General features: G+C 44.6%; 2 protein-coding genes across 2 annotated transcripts in view; one reads left to right on the plus strand and one right to left on the minus strand.

The window, feature by feature from the left end:
• Positions 1 to 10,730, plus strand: part of LOC112221955 (protein FAM186B) — a 39,328-nt gene extending 28,598 nt beyond the window's left edge. The window contains exon 13 of the mRNA XM_042329984.1: positions 9,683 to 10,730. Within this exon, the coding sequence (XP_042185918.1) occupies positions 9,683 to 9,716 (34 nt within the window). The 3' untranslated portion in view covers positions 9,717 to 10,730. The remainder of the gene's footprint in view (positions 1 to 9,682) is intronic.
• The window catches only part of soat2 (sterol O-acyltransferase 2), a 36,958-nt gene that overhangs the window by 7,815 nt on the left and 1,216 nt on the right, over positions 1 to 27,927 (minus strand). The window contains exons 2-12 of the mRNA XM_042329994.1: positions 18,406 to 18,608; positions 18,220 to 18,266; positions 17,827 to 18,020; positions 17,486 to 17,539; positions 14,978 to 15,085; positions 11,068 to 11,350; positions 9,661 to 9,736; positions 8,605 to 8,735; positions 7,513 to 7,642; positions 3,062 to 3,159; positions 2,781 to 2,879 (exon numbers count right to left, since the gene is read on the minus strand). Coding sequence (XP_042185928.1) covers positions 2,781 to 2,879; positions 3,062 to 3,159; positions 7,513 to 7,642; positions 8,605 to 8,735; positions 9,661 to 9,736; positions 11,068 to 11,350; positions 14,978 to 15,085; positions 17,486 to 17,539; positions 17,827 to 18,020; positions 18,220 to 18,266; positions 18,406 to 18,547 — 1,362 coding nt within the window. The 5' untranslated portion in view covers positions 18,548 to 18,608. The remainder of the gene's footprint in view (positions 1 to 2,780; positions 2,880 to 3,061; positions 3,160 to 7,512; positions 7,643 to 8,604; positions 8,736 to 9,660; positions 9,737 to 11,067; positions 11,351 to 14,977; positions 15,086 to 17,485; positions 17,540 to 17,826; positions 18,021 to 18,219; positions 18,267 to 18,405; positions 18,609 to 27,927) is intronic.

Consider the following 27,927-nt stretch of genomic DNA (forward strand, 5'->3'; position numbering starts at 1 on the left):
TATATACAGGGGTACCAGTACAGAGTCAGTGTGGAGGCTATATACAGGGGTACCAGTACAGAGTCAATGTGGAGGCTATATACAGGGGTACTGGTACAGAGTCAATGTGGAGGCTATATACAGGGGTACTGGTACAGAGTCAATATGGAGGCTATATACAGGGGGTACTGGTACAGAGTCAATATGGAGGCTATATACAGGGGTACTGGTACAGAGTCAATGTGGAGGGGTACCGGTACAGAGTCAATGTGGAGGGGTACTGGTACAGAGTCAATATGGAGGCTATATACAGTGGGTACTGGTACAGAGTCAATATGGAGGGGTACTGGTACAGAGTCAATATGGAGGGGTACTGGTACAGAGTCAATATGGAGGGGTACTGGTACAGAGTCAATATGGAGGGGTACTGGTACAGAGTCAATGTGGAGGGGTACCGGTACAGAGTCAATATGGAGGGGTACCGGTACAGAGTCAATGTGGAGGGGTACTGGTACAGAGTCAATGTGGAGGGGTACTGGTACAGAGTCAATGTGGAGGGGTACTGGTACAGAGTCAATGTGGAGGCTATATACAGGGGGTACCGGTACAGAGTCAATGTGGAGGGGTACCGGTACAGAGTCAATGTGGAGGGGTACTGGTACAGAGTCAATATGGAGGCTATATACAGGGGTACTGATACAGAGTCAATATGGAGGGGTACTGGTACAGAGTCAATATGGAGGGGTACTGGTACAGAGTCAATATGGAGGGGTACTAGTACAGAGTCAATGTGGAGGGGTACCGGTACAGAGTCAATATGGAGGGGTACCGGTACAGAGTCAATGTGGAGGGGTACTGGTACAGAGTCAATGTGGAGGGGTACTGGTACAGAGTCAATGTGGAGGGGTACTGGTACAGAGTCAATGTGGAGGCTATATACAGGGGGTACCGGTACAGAGTCAATGTGGAGGGGTACTGGTACAGATTGTGCAGCTGTAGAACCGTTTGAGGATCTGAGGACCCATGCCAAATCTTTTCAGTCTCCTGAGGGGGGATAGGTTTTGTCGTGCCCTCTTCACGACTGTCTTGTTGTGCTTGGACCATGTTTGATTGTTGGTGATGTGGACACCAAGGAACTTGAAGCTCTCAACCTGCTCTACTCCAGCCCTGTCGATGAGAATGGGGGGGTGCTCTGTCCTCTTTTTCCTGTAGTCCACAATCATCTCCTTTATCTTGGTTACGTTGAGAGAGAGGTTGTTGTCCCGGCACCACACAGCCAGGTCTGTGACCTTCTCCCTATAGGCTGTCTCATTGTGGTCGGTGATCAGGCCTACCACTGTTGTGTCATCGGCCAATGTAATGATGGTGTTGGAGTCGTGCCTGGCCGTGCAGTCATTATAATTGTTACTGTGTTCGCATTGACAGTGGGGTAAAGTACTTAAGTAAAAATACTTTAAAGTACTACTTAAGTTGTTTTTTTGGGGGTATCTGCACATTACTTTACCATTTATTTATTTGACAACTGAGTTTTACTTCACTACATTACTATACAAAATAATGAGGTTTAACTTCATACATTTTTTCCTGACACACAAAAGTAGTCATTACATGTTGAATGCTTAACAGGAAATGAAAAATGGTCCAACTCACTCACTTATTAAGAGAACATCCCTGGGGCCTCATTTATAAAATAAAGAAAATGTATGCTTAAGTGCTTACTTTTGGATTCATAAAAGATACTGAGCATAAATAACCTTGCTTACGCAGGTTCTAAGAAGCCCGTTTGTAACTTACACACCTGTGATCTATAAATCTCAAATGAACTGAAAATAGACGGCACCTGAACATTCCTTACAATCAGTGATTTCCCCTTCCAGAATGCTAACACAAATGAGGGTTTAGTCAGGAATAGCCGTGGACCAAAAGAGAAAAGCAAACGTTTTGGAAGACCAGATCATGGCGATGGTAGAGGAGATTGAAGACAGGCAACACATATTATTCTGTGGACTAAATAGTGGGTTGACAAACCGGTATCTTGGGAGTGTGTCGCCTCTGCAGTGAACGAGGAGCAGGACAGAACTGTGTCTGATGTGAAAAAGAAACGAGACCTTAAACTGCAAAGGAAGAAAGAATAGCCACACCTAACCAGCAGGGAAAATCACTTACGTCAAGTCTAGACTTTGAGTAGAGATAAGATCATTTCCATGTCAAAGTAAGGTTTTATAAATAACTACTTATACGTGTTTTTTCTTGCATAAGTCATACTTAAGACACACATTGATATTAAGTCCATTATATAAATGAGGCCCTTTCACTTTTACTGGAGTCATTTTCTATTAAGGTATCTTTACTTTTACTCAAGTACGATAATTGGATACTTTTCCCCCATTGCTCATTGGTCGTTCATTCTGACACAGGTGCACATGCTCTTACCTCGTTGAAGGAGCAGGTCTTTTTAACCTTTGTGTCAGCTATATTTCCTCCGAGCTTGTTACTGCTAATGGCTTTACTTACTCTGCAGTTTTAAAATAGATGAAGTCATTTGGAACCTTTTTACCTCATTTCTCGTTTTTTAAGCCTTTTAAGTGTTAGAGTAGGTCAGGTCTTTTTTTTTTTTTTTTTTACAAGCAGGGTTTAACAGGGTTGTGGACGGTCAATCCCATTTCATCTCTTAGATTATTATTATTTTTTAAACATTTTTAAATCTCTGTTTTCAATGCTAATACTGGAACTTGGCTCCAGTAGTGGGTCTGTATGAGATTTGGGGCTTATTTAGGGTAATATTTAGCGGAGATAGTTACCCAGAGAAAATCTCTGTATCCATAGTAGTAAAGCCAGTCATGAACCACCACGTTCCAGGTCCTGTAGTAATTGGCAAACGATGTCGAGTTCCACCAGTCCTGCAGAACAAAAAGGATGAAAATGATTTAATTTGGTTCTATAGCATTTTAAATAGTGCCAGGATGTTTTCCTGGTCTGATTATAACAAATAGACAGTGTGTTTCAGATGTATCACATGTAGACTATGTGTGTGTGTGTGTGTGTGTGTGTGTGTGTGTGTGTGTGTGTGTGTGTGTTATACCTTATAGAACATCCTGTCTGCAAAACGTAGCATCTCAGCAAAGGCGTTTAGCCAGCAGTGGAGGAAGGCAAAGAACGCCAGCAGTAGCAGTAACATACCTGGGAGGGGGGGAGGGAGAGAGAGGAGGAGAGAGGAGAGGGAGGATGGGGGTGGGAGAGAGGAGATGGAGGATGGGGTGGGAGAGAGGGGAGGAGAGGAGAGAGGGGAGGAGAGGAGAGAGGGGAGGAGAGTAGGAGAGAGGGGAGGAGAGGAGGAGAGGGAGGATGGGGGTGGGAGAGAGGGGAGGAGAGGGGAGGAGGAGAGGAGGAGAGAGGGGAGGGAGAAGAGGGGTGGGAGAGAGGGGAGGAGAGAGGAGAGAGGAGAGGGAGGATGGGGGTGGGAGAGAGGGGAGGAGAGAGGAGAGGGAGGATGGGGGTGGGAGAAAGAGTAGGAGAGAGGGGAGGGAGAAGAGGGGGTGGGAGAGAGGGGAGGAGAGGAGGAGAGGGAGGATGGGGGTGGGAGAGAGGGGAGGAGAGAGGAGAGGGAGGATGGGGGTGGGGGAGAGAGGAGGAGAGGAGGAGAGAGGGGAGGGAGAAGAGGGGGTGGGAGAGAGGGGAGGAGAGGAGGAGAGGGAGGATGGGGGTGGGAGAGAGGGGAGGAGGAGAGGGAGGATGGGGGTGGGAGAGAGGGAAGGAGAGGAGGAAGGAGGATAGGGGTGGGAGGGAGAGGAGGAGAGGGAAGATAGGGGTGGGAGAGAGGGGAGGAGAGGAGGAGAGAGGAGAGGGAGGATGGGGGTGGGAGAGAGGGGAGGAGGGAGGATGGGGGTGGGAGAGAGGGGAGAGGAGAGGGAGGATGGGGGTGGGAGAAAGGGGAGGAGAGGAGGAGAGGGAGGATGGGGGTGGGAGAAAGGGGGAGGAGAGGAGGAGAGGGAGGATGGGGGTGGGAGAGAGGGGAGGAGGAGAGAGGAGAGGGAGGATGGGGGTGGGAGAGAGGGGAGGAGGAGAGAGGAGAGGGAGGATGGGGGAGAGAAAGAGAGAGAGAGAGATTTACCACCCCACTATCAGAACGTACTCAAGTAACTCAACTCATCTGACTTGTCCACTTACCTCACAGTAAGAAACTCAACAACACATCGGGTCACAACCATAAACTCAGAGGTTGTATTGGCATTATTATCTCATTGTAATGCTAGTTCCTATCACAGCCTAGGGAATAGACTGGTGACACCATAGATAAAGAACAGTGTGTTATCTCTCTGGGAGACTAATCTCCCTGTCGTTCATAGTAAATAGATCACCTGTAGATCTATAGAATCGCGCTGCAATGTAGAGCAGCTGCTTTTACTGGCTATTTTGTGTGTTTTTTGTTTGTTTTTTTGCGATGATGACCCGAAAGATCAGAACAGCAGACGTACTGCTCACCCCGGACCTGACCCCGATCCCAGAGACTCGGAAAAGAAAACAGGCGACGTAAGAGAGGCCGACGTACCGGCACCTGACAAAACTACATAAAAGTACATAAAACTGCCTCAAGACTCTGTTCTACTGGCGAACGTACAAATCACCGGAGAACAAACTGGATGAGCTCCGTTCGAGACTATTCTATCAACGGGACCTGAAGAACTATAATATTCTGTGTTTCACGGAGTCGTGGCTGAACAAGGATATGGATCATTTACATCTAGCTGGTTTTTCTTTGCATCGGCAGGACAGAAACGGCAGCGTCGGCTCAAGAGGGGAAGTGTGTGTCTCTTTGTTAACAACAGCTGGTGCGCAATCTCTAATATCAAGGTACTGTTCGCATGAGTTTGAGTACCTCATGATAAGCTGTAGACCACACTATCTACCAAGAGAGTTTTCATCTATATTATTTGTAGCCGTCTATTTACCACCACAAACTGATGTTGGCACTAAGACCTCACTCAACGAGCTGTACAGGGCCATAAGCAAACAAGAAAATGCTCATCCAGAAGCTGCACTCCTAGTGGCAGCTACTGAAATCCCTTTTACCTCATTTCTACCAGCATATCAACTGTGCAACTAGAGGCGAAAAAACTAGATCAGCTTTACTCCACACACAGAAACGCATAGAAAGCTCTCCCTCGCACTTCATTTCGGCAAATCTTTTATTTTTATTTTTATTTGACCTTTATGTAACTAGGCAAGTCAGTTAAGAAGAAATTCTTTATTTACAATGAAGGCCTAGGAACAGTGGAACAGTGGGTTAACTGGTCTAGGAACAGTGGAACAGTGGGTTAACTGGTCTAGGAACAGTGGGTTAACTGGTCTAGGAACAGTGGGTTAACTGAAGGCCTAGGAACAGTGGAACAGTGGAACAGTGGGTTAACTGGTCTAGGAACAGTGGAACAGTGGGTTAACTGGTCTAGGAACAGTGGAACAGTGGGTTAACTGGTCTAGGAACAGTGGGTTAACTGGTCTAGGAACAGTGGGTTAACTGGTCTAGGAATAGTGGGTTAACTGGTCTAGGAACAGTGGGTTAACTGAAGGCCTAGGAACAGTGGGTTAACTGGTCTAGGAACAGTGGGTTAACTGAAGGCCTAGGAACAGTGGGTTAACTGGTATAGGAACAGTGGGTTAACTGGTCTAGGAACAGTGGGTTAACTGATCTAGGAACAGTGGGTTAACTGGTCCAGGAACAGTGGGTTAACTGATCTAGGAACAGTGGGTTAACTGGTCTAGGAACAGTGGGTTAACTGGCCTAGGATCAGTGGGTTAACTGGTCTAGGATCAGTGGGTTAACTGGTCTAGGAACAGTGGGTTAACTGGTCTAGGAACAGTGGGTTAACTGGTCTAGGAACAGTGGGTTAACTGGTCTAGGAACAGTGGGTTAACTGGTCTAGGAACAGTGGGTTAACTCCTAGGACAGTGGGCCTAGGAACAGTGGGTTAACTGGGTTAAGGCCTAGGAACAGTGGGTTAACTGGTCTAGGAACAGTGGGTTAACTGAAGGCCTAGGAACAGTGGGTTAACTGGTCAGTGGGTTAGGAACAGTGGGTTAACTGAAGGTCTAGGAACAGTGGGTTAACTGAAGGTCTAGGAACAGTGGGTTAACTGAAGGTCTAGGAACAGTGGGTTAACTGAAGGCCTAGGAACAGTGGGTTAACTGGTCTAGGAACAGTGGGTTAACTGAAGGTCTAGGAACAGTGGGTTAACTGAAGGTCTAGGAACAGTGGGTTAACTGGTCTAGGAACTGGTCTAGGAACATCAGTGGGTTAACTGGTCTAGGAACAGTGGGTTAACTGGTCTAGGAACAGTGGGTTAACTGGTCTAGGAACAGTGGGTTAGGAACTGGTCTAGGAACAGTGGGTTAACTGGTCTAGGAACAGTGGGTTAACAGTGGGTTAACTGGTCTAGGAACAGTGGGTTAACTGGTCTAGGAACAGTGGGTTAACTGGTCTAGGAACAGTGGGTTAACTGGTCTAGGAACAGTGGGTTAACTGAACAGTGGGTTAACTGGTCTAGGAACAGTGGGTTAACTGGTCTAGGAACAGTGGGTTAACTAGGAACAGTGGGTTAACTGGTCTAGGAACAGTGGGTTAACTGAAGGCCTAGGAACAGTGTTAACTGGTTAGGAACAACTGGTCTAGGAACAGTGGGTTAACTGAAGGTCTAGGAACAGTGGGTTAACAGGCTGGTCTAGGAACAGTGGGTTAACTGGTCTAGGAACAGTGGGTTAACTGAAGGTCTAGGAACAGTGGGTTAACTGAAGGTCTAGGAACAGTGGGTTAACTGAAGGCCTAGGAACAGTGGGTTAACTGGTCTAGGAACAGTGGGTTAACTGAAGGTCTAGGAACAGTGGGTTAACTGAAGGTCTAGGAACAGTGGGTTAACTGAAGGTCTAGGAACAGTGGGTTAACTGAAGGTCTAGGAACAGTGGGTTAACTGGTCTAGGAACAGTGGGTTAACTGAAGGTCTAGGAACAGTGGGTTAACTGGTCTAGGAACAGTGGGTTAACTGGTCTAGGAACAGTGGGTTAACTGGTCTAGGAACAGTGGGTTAACTGGTCTAGGAACAGTGGGTTAACTGAAGGTCTAGGAACAGTGGGTTAACTGAAGGCCTAGGAACAGTGGGTTAACTGGTCTAGGAACAGTGGGTTAACTGAAGGCCTACCCCGGGCTAACCATAACCCGAACGACACTGGGCCAATTGTGCGCTTCCCTATGGGACTCCCAATCACAGCCGGTTGTGATTCCAGGCTGTATCACAACCGGCTGTGATTGGGAGTCCCATAGGGCGACGCAAAATTGGCCGAGCGTCGTCCGGGGTTTGGCCGGGGTAGGCTGTCATTGAAAATAAGAATTTGTTTTTAACTGACTTGCCTAGTTAAATAAAGGTATATACAAAAAAAATCTTAAAAATTCACCTCCCAATTAGAATATAGGCTACATTCTTCTACTGATGTGGCTTTATATATATTTATATATATTTATGTATACACTGACTGACGAATTACCTGGAAGTGTAGCATGGAACAAGGCCAGGACCAGGGTTCTGGTGCTGAAAGGCTTGTTGCTGTCATTCATGAAGACAGGTATGCACAGTCTCACCAGGATAAAGTAACCGTAGAAAAGACAGCCCAGAATCTGAGTGAAGGACAGGAAAGAAACAGGTTGAGGATAAATGGAAAAGTCACCCATGACAAGCCTGGTCCCAGATCTGTTTGTATTGTATAGCAGTAGACTGACTAGCCTGGTCCCAGATCTGTTTGTATTGTATAGCAGTAGACTGACTAGCCTGGTCCCAGATCTGTTTGTACGGTCTTGCCAATTCCCATTGGCTAACCATGGCCGAGGAATCTGTCCAGAGTTCAGAATTATAAAAGCAAAAGATACTACACAGTATATACAATAATATACTGTACGTACTGATAAGATTAGAGATAACAGTTCAATTATAATATAGCTTGGAGACCTGAACTATACTGGTATATACAATAATATACTGTGCATACTGATAAGATTAAAGATAACAGTTAAATTATAGTATAGCTTGGAGACCTGAACTATACTGGTATATACAATAATATACTGTACATACTGATAAGATTAAAGATAACAGTTAAATGATAATATAGCTTGGAGACCTGAACTATACTGGTATATACAATAATATACTGTACATACTGATAAGATTAAAGATAACAGTTAAATGATAATATAGCTTGGAGACCTGAACTATACTGGTATATACAATAATATACTGTGCATACTGATAAGATTAAAGATAACAGTTAAATTATAGTATAGCTTGGAGACCTGAACTATACTGGTATGTCAATGACCTGCTACAGGAACAATACTGAGCCACAGGCTGCATTCAACACCTCTACCAACAGAGGGCGAATAAGGGTAGTCTCTCCCTTACTATATAAAGCAAATTGGGCTCTGGAAAAACACTTTACAGTATGAAATCAATTCATTTATTTATTATTAGGGTGATTACGTTCACTGATTATTTTAAAATAGACTAAAACATGAACTGTATATCTACAGCAGACAATTACAGACAATCTATCATGAAGATTAACGATAGGAAAATAACTCACCTTAGCAAACATTACGCCAACATAGTTCCATCTAATGTGTGGGTTTCTGGGGTAAGACTCTCTGTAGATGAGGGTGGGAGCAAAGAGAAAATAGAGGTAGCTCGAGAACGTTGGGAACCTGGGACCCTCTCCTGAGAAACACAATGATGTCATTAGTCAGGCAGTATTGTCTGTTGAGGTGATGTCATGACAATACAGGGCCTATCTTGGTCAGGCCACATGGTCAGGAAAAAAATCCTGGCCCCAAAGGTTCTACTGTATATGTCACCTCTATAAACACTTTAGACAAGGTTCTATATGTTATATATGTCATCTCTATAAACACTTTAGACAAGGTTTTCTATGTCACCTCTATAAACATTTTAGACAAGGTTCTGAGGTTCTATATGTCACCTCTATAAACACTTTAGACAAGGTTCTATATGTCACCTCTATAAACACTTTAGACAAGGTTCTGATGTTCTATATGACAGCTCTATAAACATTTTAGACAAGGTTCTGAGGTTCTATATGTCACCTCTATAAACACTTTAGACAAGGTTCTATGTCACCTCTATAAACACTTTAGACAAGGTTCTATATGTCACCTCTATAAACACTTTAGACAAGGTTCTATATGTCACCTCTATAAACACGTTAGACAAGGTTCTGAGGTTCTATATGTCACCTCTATAAACACTTTAGACCAGGTTCTGATGTTCTATATGTCACCTCTATAAACACTTTAGACAAGGTTCTATATGTCACCTCTATAAACACGTTAGACAAGGTTCTGATGTTCTATATGTCACCTCTATAAACACTTTAGACAAGGTTCTGAGGTTCTATGTGTCACCTCTATAAACACTTTAGACAAGGTTCTGAGGTTCTATGTGTCACCTCTATAAACGCTTTAGACAAGGTTCTGAGGTTCTGACTCTGTATGGACAATATGACTCATCATGGTCAGTTGAATGCACTGAATGACTCCAATATAAATGCAATCGTCATTGGGTGGTAGTTTCTGTGTCATTACATTAATTATTTTATATTACATTACATTATCCTTGTCATTACCTTCCTTTGTCTTGTGTTTTAGGATGACTGGGACATTCTCTCGGATGAAAGAGTAGCTTTTCATCAGGAAACGGATCTGAATAGGATATAACATGTAAATGTTATACAAGGCAAATGGAGCCAGCTAAGGCAATAAAACAAATCAATCATGAACACTGAATGACTGTAACTTGTTACATTGACATCCACACCTTAGATGATTCAAGGGATTGGAATAGAATTGTCCTTGTGAGAGTTATTGCCAGACCTGGGTTCAAATAGTTTTTGAAATCTTTCAAATACTTTTAGCCTTTTCTTTAGCCTGCCTGGAGAGCCAGATGGACAGGGCTGATCTTTTGTAACTATTCTATTGTTTCCCTTGCACCAGCTAATCTCAATCAAGTTCAGCTAAATTATTTGAAATTATTTCAAATAGTGTTTGAACCCAGGTTTGGTTACTGCATCCAAAGTCTCATATGTTCTCCTGCCAATTCTAAAAAGTACTCTATAAAAAAAGATAACAAATGACCAAGCTAGTCATGATTTATTAAATCAACCTTTCTTTATTGACAATATCAGTGTGAAGATAAGAGGAGCAGGGCAGAGATTGGATGAGTCCAATCCAGTTAAATATAAACACTGCCACAACAAGCAGAGATGGGACACTGTCCAATCCAGTTAAATATAAACACTGCCACAACAAGCAGAGATGGGACACTGTCCAATCAGGATGAATACAAATACTGTCACAACAAGCAGAGATGGGACACTGTCCAATCAGGATGAATACAAATACTGTCACAACAAGCAGAGATGGGACACTGTCCAATCAGGATCAGTTCTCTACTTTTACTCGTATAATATGTTGTTGATGCTCGTGTCTATATTTATCACTGTCTTTACTTAATTACTCAACTTTCCACTATCAGTCAGATCTCCACCACACACCACTATCAGTCAGATCTCCACCACACACCACTATCAGTCAGATCTCCACCACACACCACTATCAGACAGATCTCCACCACACACCACTATCAGTCAGATCTCCACCACACACCACTATCAGTCAGATCTCCACCACACACCACTATCAGTCAGATCTCTCCACCACACACCACTATCAGACAGATCTCCACCACACACCACTATCAGTCAGATCTCCACCACACACCACTATCAGACAGATCTCTACCACACACCACTATCAGTCAGATCTCCACCACACACCACTATCAGTCAGATCTCCACCACACACCACTATCAGTCAGATCTCCACCACACACCACTATCAGTCAGATCTCCACCACACACCACTATCAGACAGATCTTCACCACACACCACTGTAGGTACACACATCCATCCATACGTCTTCTAGTAATTCCAAATTTCATAGTGTTGACTTTACTATACAATGTTGTCTATACCTGTTCCAATATGATGATGAATCGTGAGGCTGGAGGCAGCTGGTAGTGAAAGACCACGTATATAGGGAGAACCCCCAGTAAAGCGGCCTGCAAGGCGGAGAGCACCAGCCCAGCGCCCACCGACAGTACCCCCTGTACCGGGCTGCGATGGTAGAGAGTCCCCCAGAGAGCCAGGGCATAGTAGGGCACGGCCAACGTGTAGCTGAACATCAACAGCCAGGCCAAACCTACTATATGTAGCTTCCCAAAGGCATAGGACAACAGGTCAAACTCCAGCACCAGTCTGGAGAAAGAATTGAATAGAATATATTGAATTGAATAGAATATATTGAAATGTAATAGAATTGAATAGAATATATTGAAATGTAATAGAATTGAATAGAATATATTGAAATGTAATAGAATGGAATCTTCAAAATAGAATTGAATAGAATATATAGAATTGAATAGAATATATTGAAATATAATAGAATTGGATAGAATATATTGAAATGTAATAGAATTGAATAGAATATATTGAAATGTAATAGAATGGAATAGAATATATTGAAATGTAATAGAATGGAATCTTCAAAATAGAATTGAATAGAATATATAGAATTGAATAGAATATATTGAAATATAATAGAATTGGATAGAATATATTGAAATGTAATAGAATTGAATAGAATATATTGAAATGTAATAGAATGGAATAGAATATATTGAAATGTAATAGAATAGAATCTTCAAAATAGAATTGAATAGAATATATAGAATTGAATAGAATATATTGAAATGTAATAGAATTGAATAGAATATATTGAAATGTAATAGAATTGAATAGAATATATTGAAATGTAATAGAATTGAATAGAATATATTGAAATGTAATAGAATTGAATAGAATATATTGAAATGTAATGGAATGGATGTTTCAAAAACCTTAGTAAAGTCTGAAGCTTATCGAATGCTTCCCAGTCTAAACCTGTGTCTGTGATTGGTCAACAGTACTACTCCTAGTAGGAGTGGGAACATGAAGTGTTTTTTGTCATTCCACAAGAGATGCTAAGTTTTTATGCATTTAAAAAAACTTGAGATATACTACACCAAACATCTTAGTTAGATATAAAATTGCCAGATTAAGACCTCCTCGTTGAAAAGACGTAAACAACTATTGACAGATTTCTTGATTTATCTTAGATTATTAATTCAGACTATTTTGAGGAAGTGTTTCTGGCTATGATGTCGCTACAGTGGCTCAAGAGGGACAAACATCAGTAATATTGCTGTGTTTCAAGCAAAGGTCTTTAGGGAGTATGCGATCACAGACTGTCGCTTCGACCTAGACGAGTTCTTCCAGGAGCAAACCCAACCTGTGTATGCGGACGCCTTTACCATTCTTGAAAAGTAACACAAAGTGTGAGCGATGTGTCAGAGTTTCCTTGGGTTATAAGTGCAGAAACTTCCTGAAGGTAGAATGGAACCGTCAAGGCAGGCAGGTGGTGAGGTGGCATGAAGGGAGACAGAGGAAGATAGAAGGATGAAGGGAGACAGAGGAAGATAGAAGGATGAAGGGAGACAGAGGAAGATAGAAGGATGAAGGGAGACAGAGGAAGATAGAAGGATGAAGGGAGGCAGAGGAAGATAGAAGGATGAAGGGAGGCAGAAGATGAGAGGAGGAGGAGGAGAATGAAGGGAGACAGAGGAAGAGAGGAGGAGGAGAATGAAGGGAGACAGAGAAATAGGGCAGGAGGATGGATGAAGGGAGACAGAGGAAGATAGAAGGATGAAGGGAGACAGAGAGGAAGAGAGGAGGATGAAGGGAGACAGAGGAAGATAGAAGGATGAGGGGAGACAGAAGATGAGAGGAGGAGGAGAATGAAGGGAGACAGAGGAAGATAGAAGGATGAAGGGAGACAGAAGATGAGAGGAGGAGAAGAATGAAGGGAGACAGAGGAAGAGAGGAGGAGGAGGAGAATGAAGGAAGACAGAGAAATAGGGCAGGAGGATGGATGAAGGGAGACAGCATCATCCCGAATACCCTAGACCAACTCCAATTTGCAAACAGCCCCAACAGATCCACAATCTCAATCGCACTCCAAACTGCCCTTTCCCACCTAGACAAAAGAAACACCTATGTGAGAAAGCAGGTCATTGACTACAGCTCAGCGTTCAACACCATAGTGCCCATGAAGCTCATCTCTACGCTAAGAACCCTGGGACTGAACACCTCCCTCTGCAACTGGATCCTGGACTTCCTGATGGGCCACCACCAGGTGGTAAGGGTAGGCAACAACACGTCTGCCACAATGATTTTCAACACTGGGGCCCCTCAGGGTTGCGTGTTTAGTCCCCTCCTGTACTCCCTGTTCACCCACGACTGCGTGGCCAAACACAACTACAACACCATCCTTATATTTGCTGACGACACAATAGTGGTAGGCCTGATTACCAACGACAATGAGGCATTCTACAGGAGTGGGTTTGAGACCTGGCAGTGTGGTTCCAGGACAACAACCTCTCCCTCAATGTGAGCAAGACAAAGGAGCTGATCGTGGACCACAGGAAAAGGCGGGCCGAACAGGCCCCCATTCACATCGACGGGGCTGAAGTGAAGCGAGTCGAGAGTTTCAAGTTCGTTGGTGTCCACATCACCAACGAACTGCCATGGTCCAAACTCACCAAGACAGTCGTGAAGAGGGCACGACAACACCTTTTCCCCCTCAGCAGGCTGAAAAGATTTGGCATGGGTCCCCAGATCCTCAAAAAGTTCTACAGCTGCACCATCGAGAGCATCCTGACCGGTTGCATCACCGCCTGGTATGGCAACTGCTCGGCATCTGAACATAATGTCCTACAGAGGGTAGTGCGTATGGCCCAATACATCACTGGAGCCAAGCTTCCTGCCATCCAGGACCTATATACTAGGCGTGTCAGAGGAAAGCCCAAAAAATTGTCAAAGACTCCTAGCCACAATGACCCCCCCCCCAGCTATTTGTTTTTACACTGCTGCTACTCTGTTTATTATCTATGCAAAGTCCCTTTAACCTACAGTACATGTACAAATGACCTCGACTAACCTGTACCCCCGCACATTGACTCTGTACCGGTACCCCCTGTATATAGTCTCATTACTAACCTGTACCCCTGCACATTGACTCGGTACCCCCTGTATATAGTCTCATTACTAACCTGTACCCCGCACATTGACTCGGTACCGGTACCCCCTGTATATAGTCTCATTACTAACCTGTATCCCCGCACATTGACTCGGTACCGGTACCCCTGTATATAGTCTCATTACTAACCTGTACCCCTGCACATTGACTCAGTACCGGTACCCCCTGTATATAGTCTCGTTACTAACCTGTACCCCTGCACATTGACTCAGTACCGGTACCCCCTGTATATAGTCTCATTACTAACCTGTACCCCTGCACATTGACTCAGTACCGGTACCCCCTGTATATAGCCTCCACATTGACTCGGTACCGGTACCCCCTGTATAGAGCCTCGTTATTGTTATTTTATTGTGTTACTTTTTATTATTTTTTATTTTAGTTCCTTTGGTAAATATTTTCTTAACTCTTTCTTGAACTGTACTGTTGGTTAAAGGGCTTGTAAGTCAGCATTACACGGTAAGATCTACACCTGTTGTATTTGGCGCATGTGATAAATAAAGTTTGATTTGATATGTGAAACTTACTCCTTAGCCTGATGTGTCCCCGATTGCGTCAACGAATAGCTAGGTTTTTGCGTGACGGGACTGGTAAGACGCTTCGGGAGGGCGTTCACGTGTGCTAGCAAGGCAGCGGTCCTGTGTTTGAGCCTCGGTGTGAGCCGAATCAGGAGAAAGCGCAACTCGCTAAGCAAGCAGCGTGACGTCATTTCCGTACGCACGCACGCACCCACACACACACACACACACCTGCCCTGGTCGATGTAGTCCACAGCCAGTGTACTGATGATGAAGAGGAAGAGCACTGAGATGAACATGTGGTAGATCGTTCGAATGTGGTTGATCTCAAACAGATCACTGTGGAGGAACACACAGGATTAATCTAACTATCATATACATTATTACATTATTCTGACAGGATTCATCTAACTATCATATACAGTATTACATTATTCTGATATGATTCATCTAACTATCATATAGAGTATTACATTATTCTGACAGGATTCATCTTAAACAAACAAACACAGGACACTAGACATGAAATTAATGTTTTGCCCAGTAGAGACGATGTACTGTCCATACGACACAATTGATTGATACAATGGTGTTGCATGATAGCACAATATTGTGCCATGTGGACAGTACATTCTCTGTAGTGGAAAGTGTACAAAACATTAAGTTCATGTCTAGTGTCCTGTGTTTGTTTGTTTGTTTGTTTGAGATGAATCCCATCATATAATGGTGTTGCATGATAGATAAGCTTACCTGGAGTACACACTCTGGGTAAACTTAAACTAGAGGTACAATAAACTAATTCACAATGACAAGGTCAAAAGGAATCACATGTAAATACATGATGTACCTACATTATAATATATCTAATGGATCAGGTTCAGTTTAAGGCCACTCATAATAGAATCAAATGAACTAACTCTAGAATGGAGCGTCTGTTTAAATAAAATGAACTAACTCTAGAATGGAGCGTCTGTTTAAATAAAATGAACTAACTCTAGAATGGAGCGTCTGTTTACATAAAATGAACTAACTCTAGAATGGAGCGTCAGTTTACATAAAATGAACTAACTCTAGAATGGAGCGTCAGTTTAAATAAAATGAACTAACTAACTCTAGAATGGAGCGTCTGTTTAAATAAACTGAACTAACTCTAGAATGGAGCGTCTGTTTAAATAAACTGAACTAACTCTAGAATGGAGCGTCTGTTTAAATCAAATGAACTAACTCTAGAATGGAGCGTCTGTTTAAATCAAATGAACTAACTCTAGAATGGAGCGTCTGTTTAAATAAAATGAACTAACTCTAGAATGGAGCGTCTGTTTAAATAAATAAAATGAACTAACTCTAGAATGGAGCGTCTGTTTAAATAAATAAAATGAACTAACTCTAGAATGGAGCGTCTGTTTAAATAAATAAAATGAACTAACTCTAGAATGGAGCGTCTGTTTGAATAAATAAAATGAACTAACTCTAGAATGGAGCGTCTATTTAAATAAATAAAATGAACTAACTCTAGAATGGAGCGTCTGTTAAAATAAAATGAACTAACTCTAGAATGGAGCGTCTGTTTAAATAAATAAAATGAACTAACTCTAGAATGGAGCGTCTGTTTAAATAAAATGAACTAACTCTAGAATGGAGCGTCTGTTTAAATAAAATGAACTAACTCTAGAATGGAGCGTCTGTTTACATAAACTGAACTAACTCCTGAATGGAGCGTCTGTTTAAATAAATAAACTGAACTAACTCCTGAATGGAGGGTCTGTTTAAATACAATGAACTAACTCTAGAATGGAGCGTCTGTTTAAATAAAATTAACTAATTCTAGAATGTAGCGTCTGTTTAAATAAACTGAACTAACTCTAGAATGGAGCGTCTGTTTAAATCAAATGAACTAACTCTAGAATGGAGCGTCTGTTTAAATAAAATGAACTAACTCTAGAATGGAGCGTCTGTTTAAATAAACTGAACTAACTCTAGAATGGAGCGTCTGTTTAAATCAAATGAACTAACTCTAGAATGGAGCGTCTGTTTAAATAAACTGAACTAACTCTAGAATGGAGCGTCTGTTTAAATCAAATGAACTAACTCTAGAATGGAGCGTCTGTTTAAATAAAATGAACTAACTCTAGAATGGAGCGTCTGTTTAAATCAAATGAACTAACTCTAGAATGGAGCGTCTGTTTAAATACAATGAACTAACTCTAGAATGGAGCGTCTGTTTAAATAAGATTAACTAACTCTAGAATGGAGCGTCTGTTTAAATAAATAAAATGAACTAACTCTAGAATGGAGCGTCTGTTTAAATAAAATGAACTAACTCTAGAATGGAGCGTCTGTTTAAATAAAATGAACTAACTCTAGAATGGAGCGTCTGTTTAAATCAAATGAACTAACTCTAGAATGGAGCGTCTGTTTAAATACAATGAACTAACTCTAGAATGGAGCGTCTGTTTAAATACAATGAACTAACTCTAGAATGGAGCGTCTGTTTAAATCAAATGAACTAACTCTAGAATGGAGCGTCTGTTTAAATACAATGAACTAACTCTAGAATGGAGCGTCTGTTTAAATACAATGAACTAACTCTAAAATGGAGCGTCTGTTTAAATAAATAAAATTAACTAACTCTAGAATGGAGTGTCTGTTTAAATAAAATGAACTATAGAATGGAGCGTCTGTTTAAATCAAATGAACTAACTCTAGAAGGGAGTGTCTGTTTAAATCAAATGAACTAACTCTAGAATGGAGCGTCTGTCCATAAATACTTTTCCATCCTTTTCCGTGTGGGTTCTGAAATGAATAAAGAAGATGAAATCAACATGAGAAGATCAACCGCTACAGTCACTTTCATACAAACATCTACAGGGACCTTCATGGACATAGCAGGGAGTTGACCAGGAGAAAGTGGGCCCAACCTCACACATAGATCCTAAACTGTGTGTTGTCATCCATACAGTATGGTATAGTACAGTATAGTACATTATAGTACAGTATAGTACATTATAGTACAGTATAGTACAGTGTAATGTAGTCTAGTGTAGTACAGTACAGTACAGCATTATCAAAGCTGTCCTAACCTGTGTGAGTTTTCGTTGTTGTTTGTGGTGGTGACTGTCCCGTCTCTGGTGACATGTTTGTTGTTGACATGGTTGACGTCGTTGTTGCCATGGTTCTCATTCTGCGTAAATGTCTGGACAGATTCAGTCAGGGCCTTGTCTAGCAGGTCGCTAAGATGCCCCTGAATCTGGTCCAGCACCTTACTCTTTACTCGCTGCACAGACACACAAACACAGACACACACAGACACACACACACACACACACACACACACACACACACACACACACACACACACACACACACACACACAGCATAGGTTGATAGGTTGGCAGGTTGGCACATATAAACAGAGTCCTTTACATTGCTTGATAAGTGGCATCTAGGTACAATAGAGACATCAGTGTACCGACCTCCACATGCCTCTTCCACTGTATCAGATCCTCAGCGTGCTTCTCCACTGCACACAAAAATAAACAGTTAATGGTAGCTAGCCTACTGTAACATCTATTACATACAGGATGTGAACAATCTGTGATTATGACGATGATGATGGTATGGAGGATAGTGTGTTGCCTCTGTGTTGACTAACTGCTCACCATGGTTAGTGACCTCTCCACTGGAGATAGAGCTGTCAGTCACTACAGCATTGGTGTTGTTAATGTTAATGTTTCGGTGCACCAATCTGGTGGCTGTCTCTGTGGCCATGGTGTCTCCAAGTCTGTTGCTGTCTGTTGCCATGGCACCTCCGGGTCAAGACGCAGGGATGGGTTCTGAATAGGTATTGCCCTGCTGGAGGAACCTGAAGGAGAAACAGATTAGATTCAAACACGTGTATGGATGAAGACAGCACCTGTTACAGACCCAACCCATTGACTATAATCTCCTATAGCTTTTAAAGTGTATTACACAAATATAGACACACTTGTACTTGTAGCCCCCGAATCTTGTGTTATCTAAAGCATAAATAACCAAATACTTATTTTCCACCATAATTTGCAAATAAATTCATTAAAAATCCTACAATGTAATTTTCTGAGAATTGTTTTTTTCTCATTTTGTCTGTCATAGTTGAAGTGTACCTATGATGAAAATGACAGGCCTCTCTCACCTTTTTAAGTGGGAGAACTTTCACAATTGGTGGCTGCCTAAATACTTTTTTGCCCCACTGTATTTACTTCCCCAGAGTCAGATGAACAGGAACATCTAGCATGCTAACTGTTCCTGTAGACTTCTAGTCAGACTTCTAGTCATTGCGCTAACGCTAGTAAGTATTAGCTCCTGAAACTACTGTCATGACTGTCCTGATCAGGTCAGATTACAGGAGACCACAACCCTACAGATTATCTCTCCCTTATGACCCCTCACGCCCCTGGTAAATCTCAGGCCACAGACAAATTCCTTTGTCCTGTTACTATGGAGAACCAGCCTCAGAACATTAAACATGAAATAAAGGGACTTTGGAACAATGGTTTCCATCAGCCACTATGGTGGTCATGACGATAGATGGAATATGAAAATGTATGTCATTTTTGTTTTGTTATTCAAGGTTAATAGATGACGTTATTACGAAAACATTGTAATGTGAAGAGTTTTCCTAGTATATGTTTGATGTTTATACATTGTACGTTGTATGGAAAATATCCAAATCAAAGAGAATGTTTTGGGGAAGATGAAATGTTAAGTTAGTTGTCTAAAATTGGATTTGAATCAAATCTAGACCTTGCCTCATTAACTTGGTACGCCCAGAGAATTGCCCTAAAGGCAGTTATTGTCACGCCCTGGTCAAAGTATTTTGTGTTTATCTTTATGTATTTGGTCAGGCCAGGGTGTGGCATGGGGTTTTTGTAATTGTGGTGTGTTTGTCTTGGGGTTTTGGTGGTGGTATTGGGATTGTAGCTTAGTGGGTTGTCTAGCAAGGTCTATGGCTGTCTGGAGTGGTTCTCAATCAGAGGCAGGTGCTTATCGTTGTCTCTGATTGGGAACCATATTTAGGCAGCCATATTCTTTGAGTTTGTCGTGGGTGATTGTCCTTAGTGTCCTATGTGTACTCGCTGTTAGTTTGCACCAGATAGGCTGTTTCGGTTTCGTTTATTGTTTTTTGTAAGTTCGTGTTTCTTTGTTGTATTAAACATGGATCGCAATCGACACGCTGCAGTTTGGTCCGACTCTCCTTCATCACCACTAGAAAACCGTTACAGAATCACCCACCAACCAAGGACCAAGCGGCGTGGTAAACAGAGGCAGCAGCAACAGCAGCAGCAGGAGAAGCGACAGGTGCAGCAGGAGCAACAGCAGCAGCAGCAGCAGCAGCAAAGGCAGCAGCAGGAGCAAAGGCAGCAGCAGGAGAAGCAACAGAGGCAGCAGCAGGAGAAGCAACAGAGGCAGCAGCAGCATTGGGAGAGGCTGCACTCTTTGGATAAATGGACTTGGGAGGAGATCCTTGACGGACAAGGACCCTGGGCAGAGCCATGGATGGAATTGGAGCTGTCGGCGAAGCAGAGTGCTGAGTCTGAGAGTGTGGAGGATGTATTGGACAGAGTAGAAAGAAAGGTGTGGGCTTGGCATAGCATGCACGGCATACCAGTGCCAGCACCACGCATCAGGCCTACAGTGCGTCCCACCTGTTCAGCGCTGCCGGAGCTTTTCTCCTCTACAGCGCTGCTGGAGTCTCCCGCCTGTTCAGCGCAGCCAGAGCCTTTCTCCTCTCCTGCGCGGCCGGAGTCTCCCGCCTGTTCAGCGCAGCCAGTCTACAAGGAGCTGCCAGTCTGTAAGGAGCTGTCAGTCTGCACGGAGCTGCCGGTCTGCACGGAGCTGCCGGTCTGCACGGAGCTGCCGGTCTGCACGGAGCTGCCGGTCTGCAAGGAGCTGCCGGTCTGCACGGAGCTGCCGGTCTGCACGGAGCTGTCGGTCTGCACGGAGCTGTCAGTCTGCACGGAGCTGCCAGTTTGCACGGAGCTACCAGCCTACATGGAGCAGCCAGAGCTGTCAGTCTGCATGAAGCAGCCAGAGATGTCAGTCTGCATGGAGCAGCCAGTCTGCATGGAGCAGCCAGTCTGCAAGGAGCTGTCAGTCTGCACGGAGCTGCCAGTCTGCACGGAGCTGCCAGTCTGCACGGAGCTGCCTGTCTGCATGGAGCTGCCAGTCTGCACGGAGCTGCCAGTCTGCACGGAGCTGCCAGTCTGTAAGGAGCTGCCAGTCTGCATGAAGCAGCCAGTCTACATGGAGCAGCCAGAGCTGCCAGTCTGCATGAAGCAGCCAGAGCTGTCAGTCTGCATGGAGCAGTCAGAGCTGTCAGTCTGCATGGAGCAGCCAGAGCTGTCAGTCTCCATGAAGCAGCCCGAGCTGCCAGTCTGCATGAAGCAGTCAGTCTACATGGAGCAGCCAGAGCTGTCAGTCCGCATGGAGCAGCCAGAGCTGTCAGTCTACATGAAGCAGCCCGAGCTGCCAGTCTGCATGAAGCAGCCAGTCTACATGGAGCAGCCAGAGCTGTCAGTCTGCATGAAGCAGCCAGAGCTGTCAGTCTGCATAGAGCAGCCAGTCTGCATGGAGCTGCCAGTCTGCATGGAGCTGCCAGTCTGCAAGGAGCTGCCAGTCTGCACGGAGCTGTCAGTCTGCACGGAGCTGTCAGTCTGTAAGGAGCTGCCAGTCTGCAAGGAGCTGCCAGTCAGCACCGAGCCGCCAGAGCGGTCAGTCTGTAAGAAGCCGCCAGAGCTGTCAGCCTATATGGAGCAGCTAGTGCCGCCAGTCTGCCCAGCGCCGCCAGTGCCCCCAGTCTGCCCAGCGTCGCCAGTCTGCCCAGCGTCGCCAGTCTGCCCAGCATCGCCAGTCTGCCCAGCATCGCCAGTCGGCCCAGCACCGCCAGTCTGCCCAGCACCGCCAGTCTGCCCAGCGTCGTCAGTCTGCCCAGCGCCGCCAGTCTGCCCAGCGCCGCCAGTCTGCCCAGCGCCGCCAGATCTGCCAGTCAGCCAGACTCTTCCAGATCTGCCAGTCAACCAGACTCTTCCAGATCTGCCAGTCAACCTGACTCTTCCAGATCTGCCAGTCAGCCAGACTCTTCCAGATCTGCCAGTCAACCAGACTCTTCCAGATCTGCCAGTCAGCCAGGATCTGCCAGTCAGCCAGGATCTGCCAGTCAGCCAGGATCTGCTGAAACCACCAGCCAGCCAGGAGCTGGTAGATCTATCTACCTGCCTGAGCTTCCTCTCACTCCTGAGCTTCCTCTCACTCCTGAGCTTCCTCTCACTCCTGAGCTTCCTCTCACTCCTGAGCTTCCTCTCACTCCCGAGCTTCCCCTCAGTCCCGAGCCGGTCCCGAGCTGTCCTTCAGTCCCGATCTGCTCCTCAGTCCAGTGGGGTTCTGGGTGAGGACTACTAGGCCATGGTCGGCGGCGAGGGTGGACTATCCAGGGACGAAGGGAGAGGGGACTAAGACATTAAAGGAGTGGGGTCCACGCCCCGCGCCGGAGCCGCCACCATGGACAGACGCCCACCCGGACCCTCCCTATTGTTTTGAGGTGCGTTCGGGAGTCCGCACCTTAGGGGGGGGTTCTGTCACGCCCTGGTCAAAGTATTTTGTGTTTATCTTTATGTATTTGGTCAGGCCAGGGTGTGGCATGGGGTTTTTGTAATTGTGGTGTGTTTGTCTTGGGGTTTTGGTGGTGGTATTGGGATTGTAGCTTAGTGGGTTGTCTAGCAAGGTCTATGGCTGTCTGGAGTGGTTCTCAATCAGAGGCAGGTGCTTATCGTTGTCTCTGATTGGGAACCATATTTAGGCAGCCATATTCTTTGAGTTTGTCGTGGGTGATTGTCCTTAGTGTCCTATGTGTACTCTTTGTTAGTTTGCACCAGATAGGCTGTTTCGGTTTCGTTTATTGTTTTTTGTAAGTTCGTGTTTCTTTGTTGTATTAAACATGGATCGCAATCGACACGCTGCAGTTTGGTCCGACTCTCCTTCATCACCACTAGAAAACCGTTACAGTTATGCCCTCTTCTGACCCAAGGGTATAAAACCTGTGAGTATAGAATTTACAGGAGGACTACGTGACCGCAGCTGCAGCAAGGTCTAAAAAGTCAATGAACCCAGAAGGCAACGCAAGTTTGAGTACAAAGAAATGCTTTTCTACCCAAGCTACGGATGAGTAGCTGTGTCTAAGCGGGTGAATTCAAGTCGAACCACCTAGCCTCCATCTCCCATCGAATCGTGGTATCTAAAGGGTTTCATTCCTATGCTGTGAGCTCTGAGCCACAGAGCTGTCTGCCCTCAAAAGACCCCTCCAAGAGCAAAGGGTGAGGGAACAGACTCCTAAAGCAAAAGGACATCGGGAGGACGATCAGGGAGGTGCGCCGGAGTAGCGTGTCGTCTAACAGCTGAAGGCCTACGCAGAGAATCCTCTGAGATCATCCCCACGTAATTACATCATTATATTCTGACCCATAAGAGCGGCAGTTTGGGGCAAGGCTAGGGTTAGAATAGCATAGCTGACAAATTCACCCAAATGTATATTTCTCTTGTGTACTTTCTGTTTTTCTCTCTCTCTTTGAAATCCCCATTGTGGGTAACACGCGCCATAGTGTGTTGGCCCGTTATACTAAGTTCTAATCAATAGCCTATAATGTGTTTTGTCTATGTGTATCTTTTATCATCATTTTAGCTTTTTAGTAAATAAATATTCAACTAAGATTGGTGTGGTACGAACTCATTGGTGAGACCCGGGTCCGTGCAGATTCACGGGCTATACGACGTTCAGAACGAGATTGTAAGAGGCAACTGGTTAATTAGCGGCTGTTGTAAAATCGATATTCTGATATTCTTTGAGTTCACTTGGGAAATAGAAACTCAATAAAAACTAGTTTTCCCATGGTGCCCCAGGTTAATGAGTTAATAATTGCTTGATTCAGTTAATCACGCAATTAGAAACTTTAATCATTCAATGAACAACAGTCGTCACATTAACTAATACAACGTCACGACACTACCTCTAACTTCCTTCGTACTGGACGCAGATACATAAAAAGTGCATCCACAATGGTATTCTGTTGTAGCTAGTGATATTCATAAAATAATAATTTTTCACATCAAAAAATCCCAAACTAATATTTTTCCACAAAAAAATAAAAAATAAATACCCCCCCCAGGAAATGTGCAGACCCCCTGCAGTAACTCTGCGGACCCATAGGGAGATGGTAGAGGACAGATTCAGAGGGGGTTTTTTTCAGAGGGATCGTGCTCCTCATCCCTTTCTATTGACTGCCTGTACTATCTTTATGGGGGATTGGACTTGTACATAGTTGAGCTCTGTCTTAAGATACGATGATCAGCCTCTGCAGTACAGTAGGGGAGAAAGATAAAGAGGGTCTGTCATGGGCAACCTCAGTTTCACTCTCTATCTCTCTGTTTCTGTCACTATCGGGGGAAAGATATGTTGTCCTGACCAACAGTAACCTCATCGTTCCTTATCCTTCCATTTCTGTTGACCCATTAACTCCCTGTACGGTATGTTTTCGGAAGGGTTTGATTTGTAAATAGCACACGAGCTCTGTCTAAAGATACGCTGACGACAGGATTGGAAGAGAGAGATGGTGAACAACCTGTCCATTGTCACCCCAAAAACAAAAACAAAAACAAGACAAAAACAAGCCACATTACCCTGACCAGTAGTAGCACACATTTGTTTATCTGTAGTGTTTGATCAGTGTCAGGGTTTACTAGCGGTTATACTCTCTTGTGTGTTTCCTGTTTTCATTCTCTCATTCCCCTCTCTCTCTCTCTCTCTCCCTCCATCATTCCCAATATCTCTCTCTCTCTCTCTCTCTCTCTCTCTCTACCTCCATCATTCCCCTCTCTCTCTCTCTCTCTCTCCCTCCATCATTCCCAATATCTCTCTCTCTCTCTCTCTCTCTACCTCCATCATTCCCTCTCTCTCTCTCTCTCTCTCTCTCCCTCCATCATTCCCAATATCATCTCTCTCTCTACCTCCATCATTCCCTCTCTCTCTCTCTCTCTCCCTCCATCATTCCCAATATCTCTCTCTCTCTCTCTCTACCTCCATCATTCCCTCTCTCTCTCTCTCTCTCTCCCTCCATCATTCCCAATATCTCTCTCTCTCTCTCTCTCTCTCTCTCTACCTCCATCATTCCCCCTCTCTCTCTCTCTCTCTCTCCCTCCATCATTCCCAATATCTCTCTCTCTCTCTCTCTCTCCCTCCATCATTCCCAATATCTCTCTCTCTCTCTCCCCTCCATCATTCCCCCTCTCTCTCTCTCTCTCTCCCTCCATCATTCCCAATATCTCTCTCTCTCTCTCTACCTCCATCATTCCCTCTCTCTCTCTCTCTCTCTCCCTCCATCATTCCCAATATCTCTCGCTCTCTCTCTCTCTCCTCCATCACCTCCATCATTCCTCTCTCTCTCTCTCTCTCTCCCTCCATCATTCCCAATATCTCTCTCTCTCTCTCTCTCTCTACCTCCATCATTCCCTCTCTCTCTCTCTCTCTCTCCCTCCATCATTCCCAATATCTCTCTCTCTCTCTCTCCCTCCATCATTCCCAATATCTCTCTCTCTCTCTCTACCTCCATCATTCCCTCTCTCTCTCTCTCTCTCTCTCTCTCTCTCTCCCTCCATCATTCCCAATATCTCTCTCTCATTTACTCAATGATTATTTTCATGTGAGTAGAGGCTGTTCTTTCATTTTGAACTAATGACAGAATTTGCTGGTACTGTATCATTGTAAAAGTCGAAGACATTAGAGTCCAAGGGTTCTATTCAGTCTGTATCGCTGAAGTGTTACACATTCCGCGATAAAAACGTGAAGGTGATTTACAGTTGTGCCAACATAAGCAGTGTTTACCGTGAAGGTAGGCTCCGCTAAAGTGGGAACATTGCCTTTTAAACGTCAATCTCGCTGTAAAACTGAACTTCTGCTATGCGGATTGAATATAGTGTGAAGTAGAAGACAGCAATGAAACATGCTTATGGTTATGTGGGAATTAAATGAAGAGGAGTGTTTAACTCTCTGAATATTCTGTGCTTGTTGAGTCAATGCCCAGTTGAGTTGAGTCAAGTCAATGCCCAGTTGAGTCGAGTCAATGCCCAGTTGAGTTGAGTCAATGCCCAGTTGAGTTGAGTCGAGTCAATGCCCAGTTGAGTCAAGTCAATGTCGAGTCAATGCCCAGAACTAGAAGACACACAGTAGAAACATTGATGGTCTGTGTCTTCTTCACAGTACATTTAAGCGTATCTGTCATTAGACAGTACAGTAGCATCCATCCTTCTCTGGTTGAACTCAAACTACCATCAGATTGTAGAAAATCGTACCGCTAAAACCTTGGCCATCTCCGTCCCTCACCATAGAGTACTGAAGCTTTGGCCATCTCCGTCCCTTACCATAGAGTACTGAAGGTTTGGCCATCTCCGTCCCTCACCATAGAGTACTGAATCTTGGCCATCTCCGTCCCTCACCATAGAGTACTGAAGGTTTGGGATTCTGTCACCCAGGCCAATGTCCTGTTATTGCTTTATGTTATTAGATTATCTACCTCTGGGCCACCATTGTTCCTGTTCCCAAGAAAGCTAAGGTAACTGAGCTAAACGATACCGCCCGTAGCACTCACATCCGTCATCATGAAGTGCTTTGAGAGACTAGTCAAGACCATATCACCTCCACCCTACCTGACACCCTTGACCCACTCCAATTTGCTTACCGCCCAAATAGGTCCACAGACGATGCAATCTCAACCACACTGCACACTGCCCTAACCCATCTGGACAAGAGGAATACCTATGTGAGAATGCTGTTCATCGACTACAGCTCGGCATTCAACACCATAGTACCCTCCAAGCTCGTCATCAAGCTCGAGACCCTGGGTCTTGACCCCGCCCTGTGCAACTGGGTACTGGACTTCCTGACGGGCCGCCCCAGGTGGTGAGGGTAGGCAACAACATCTCCTCCCCGCTGATCCTCAACACTGGGGCCCCACAAGGGTGCGTTCTGAGCCCTCTCCTGTACTCCCTGTTCACCCACGACTGCGTGGCCATGCACGCCTCCAACTCAATCATCAAGTTTGCGGACGACACAACAGTGGTAGGCTTGATTACCAACAACGACGAGACGGCCTACAGGGAGGAGGTGAGGGCCCTCGGAGTGTGGTGTCAGGAAAATAACCTCACACTCAACGTCAACAAAACTAAGGAGATGATTGTGGACTTCAGGAAACAGCAGAGGGAACACCCCCATCCACATCGATGGAACAGTAGTGGAGAGGGTAGCAAGTTTTAAGTTCCTCGGCATACACATCACAGACAAACTGAATTGGTCCACTCACACAGACAGCATCGTGAGGAAGGCGCAGCAGCGCCTCTTCAACCTCAGGAGGCTGAAGAAATTCGGCTTGTCACCAAAAGCACTCACAAACTTCTACAGATGCACAATCGAGAGCATCCTGGCGGGCTGTATCACCGCCTGGTATGGCAACTGCACCGCCCTCAACCGTAAGGCTCTCCAGAGGGTAGTGAGGTCTGCACAACGCATCACCGGGGGGCAAACTACCTGCCCTCCAGGACACCTACACCACCCGATGCTACAGGAAGGCCATAAAGATCATCAAGGACATCAACCACCCGAGCCACTGCCTGTTCACCCCGCTGCCATCCAGAAGGCGAGGTCAGTACAGGTGCATCAAAGCTGGGACCGAGAGACTGAAAAACAGCTTCTATCTCAAGGCCATCAGACTGTTAAACAGCCACCACTAACATTGAGTGGCTACTGCCAACACACCGTCAATGACACTGACTCTACTCCAGCCACTTTAATCATGGGAATTGATGGGAAATGATGTAAATATATCACTAGCCACTTTAAACAATGCTACCTTATATAATGTTACTTACCCTACATTGTTCATCTCATATGCATACGTTGATACTGTACTCTATATCATCGACTGCATCCTTATAATACATGTATCACTAGCCACTTTAACTATGCCACTTGGTTTACATACTTATCTCATATGTATATACTGTACTCGATATCATCTACTGTATCTTGCCTATGCTGCTCTGTACCATCACTCATTCATATATCCTTATGTACATATTCTTTATCCCCTTACACTGTGTAT

The sequence above is a fragment of the Oncorhynchus tshawytscha genome, linkage group LG02, assembly GCF_018296145.1.
Source record: "Oncorhynchus tshawytscha isolate Ot180627B linkage group LG02, Otsh_v2.0, whole genome shotgun sequence".
In the NCBI taxonomy this organism is placed as follows: Eukaryota; Metazoa; Chordata; class Actinopteri; order Salmoniformes; family Salmonidae; genus Oncorhynchus; species Oncorhynchus tshawytscha.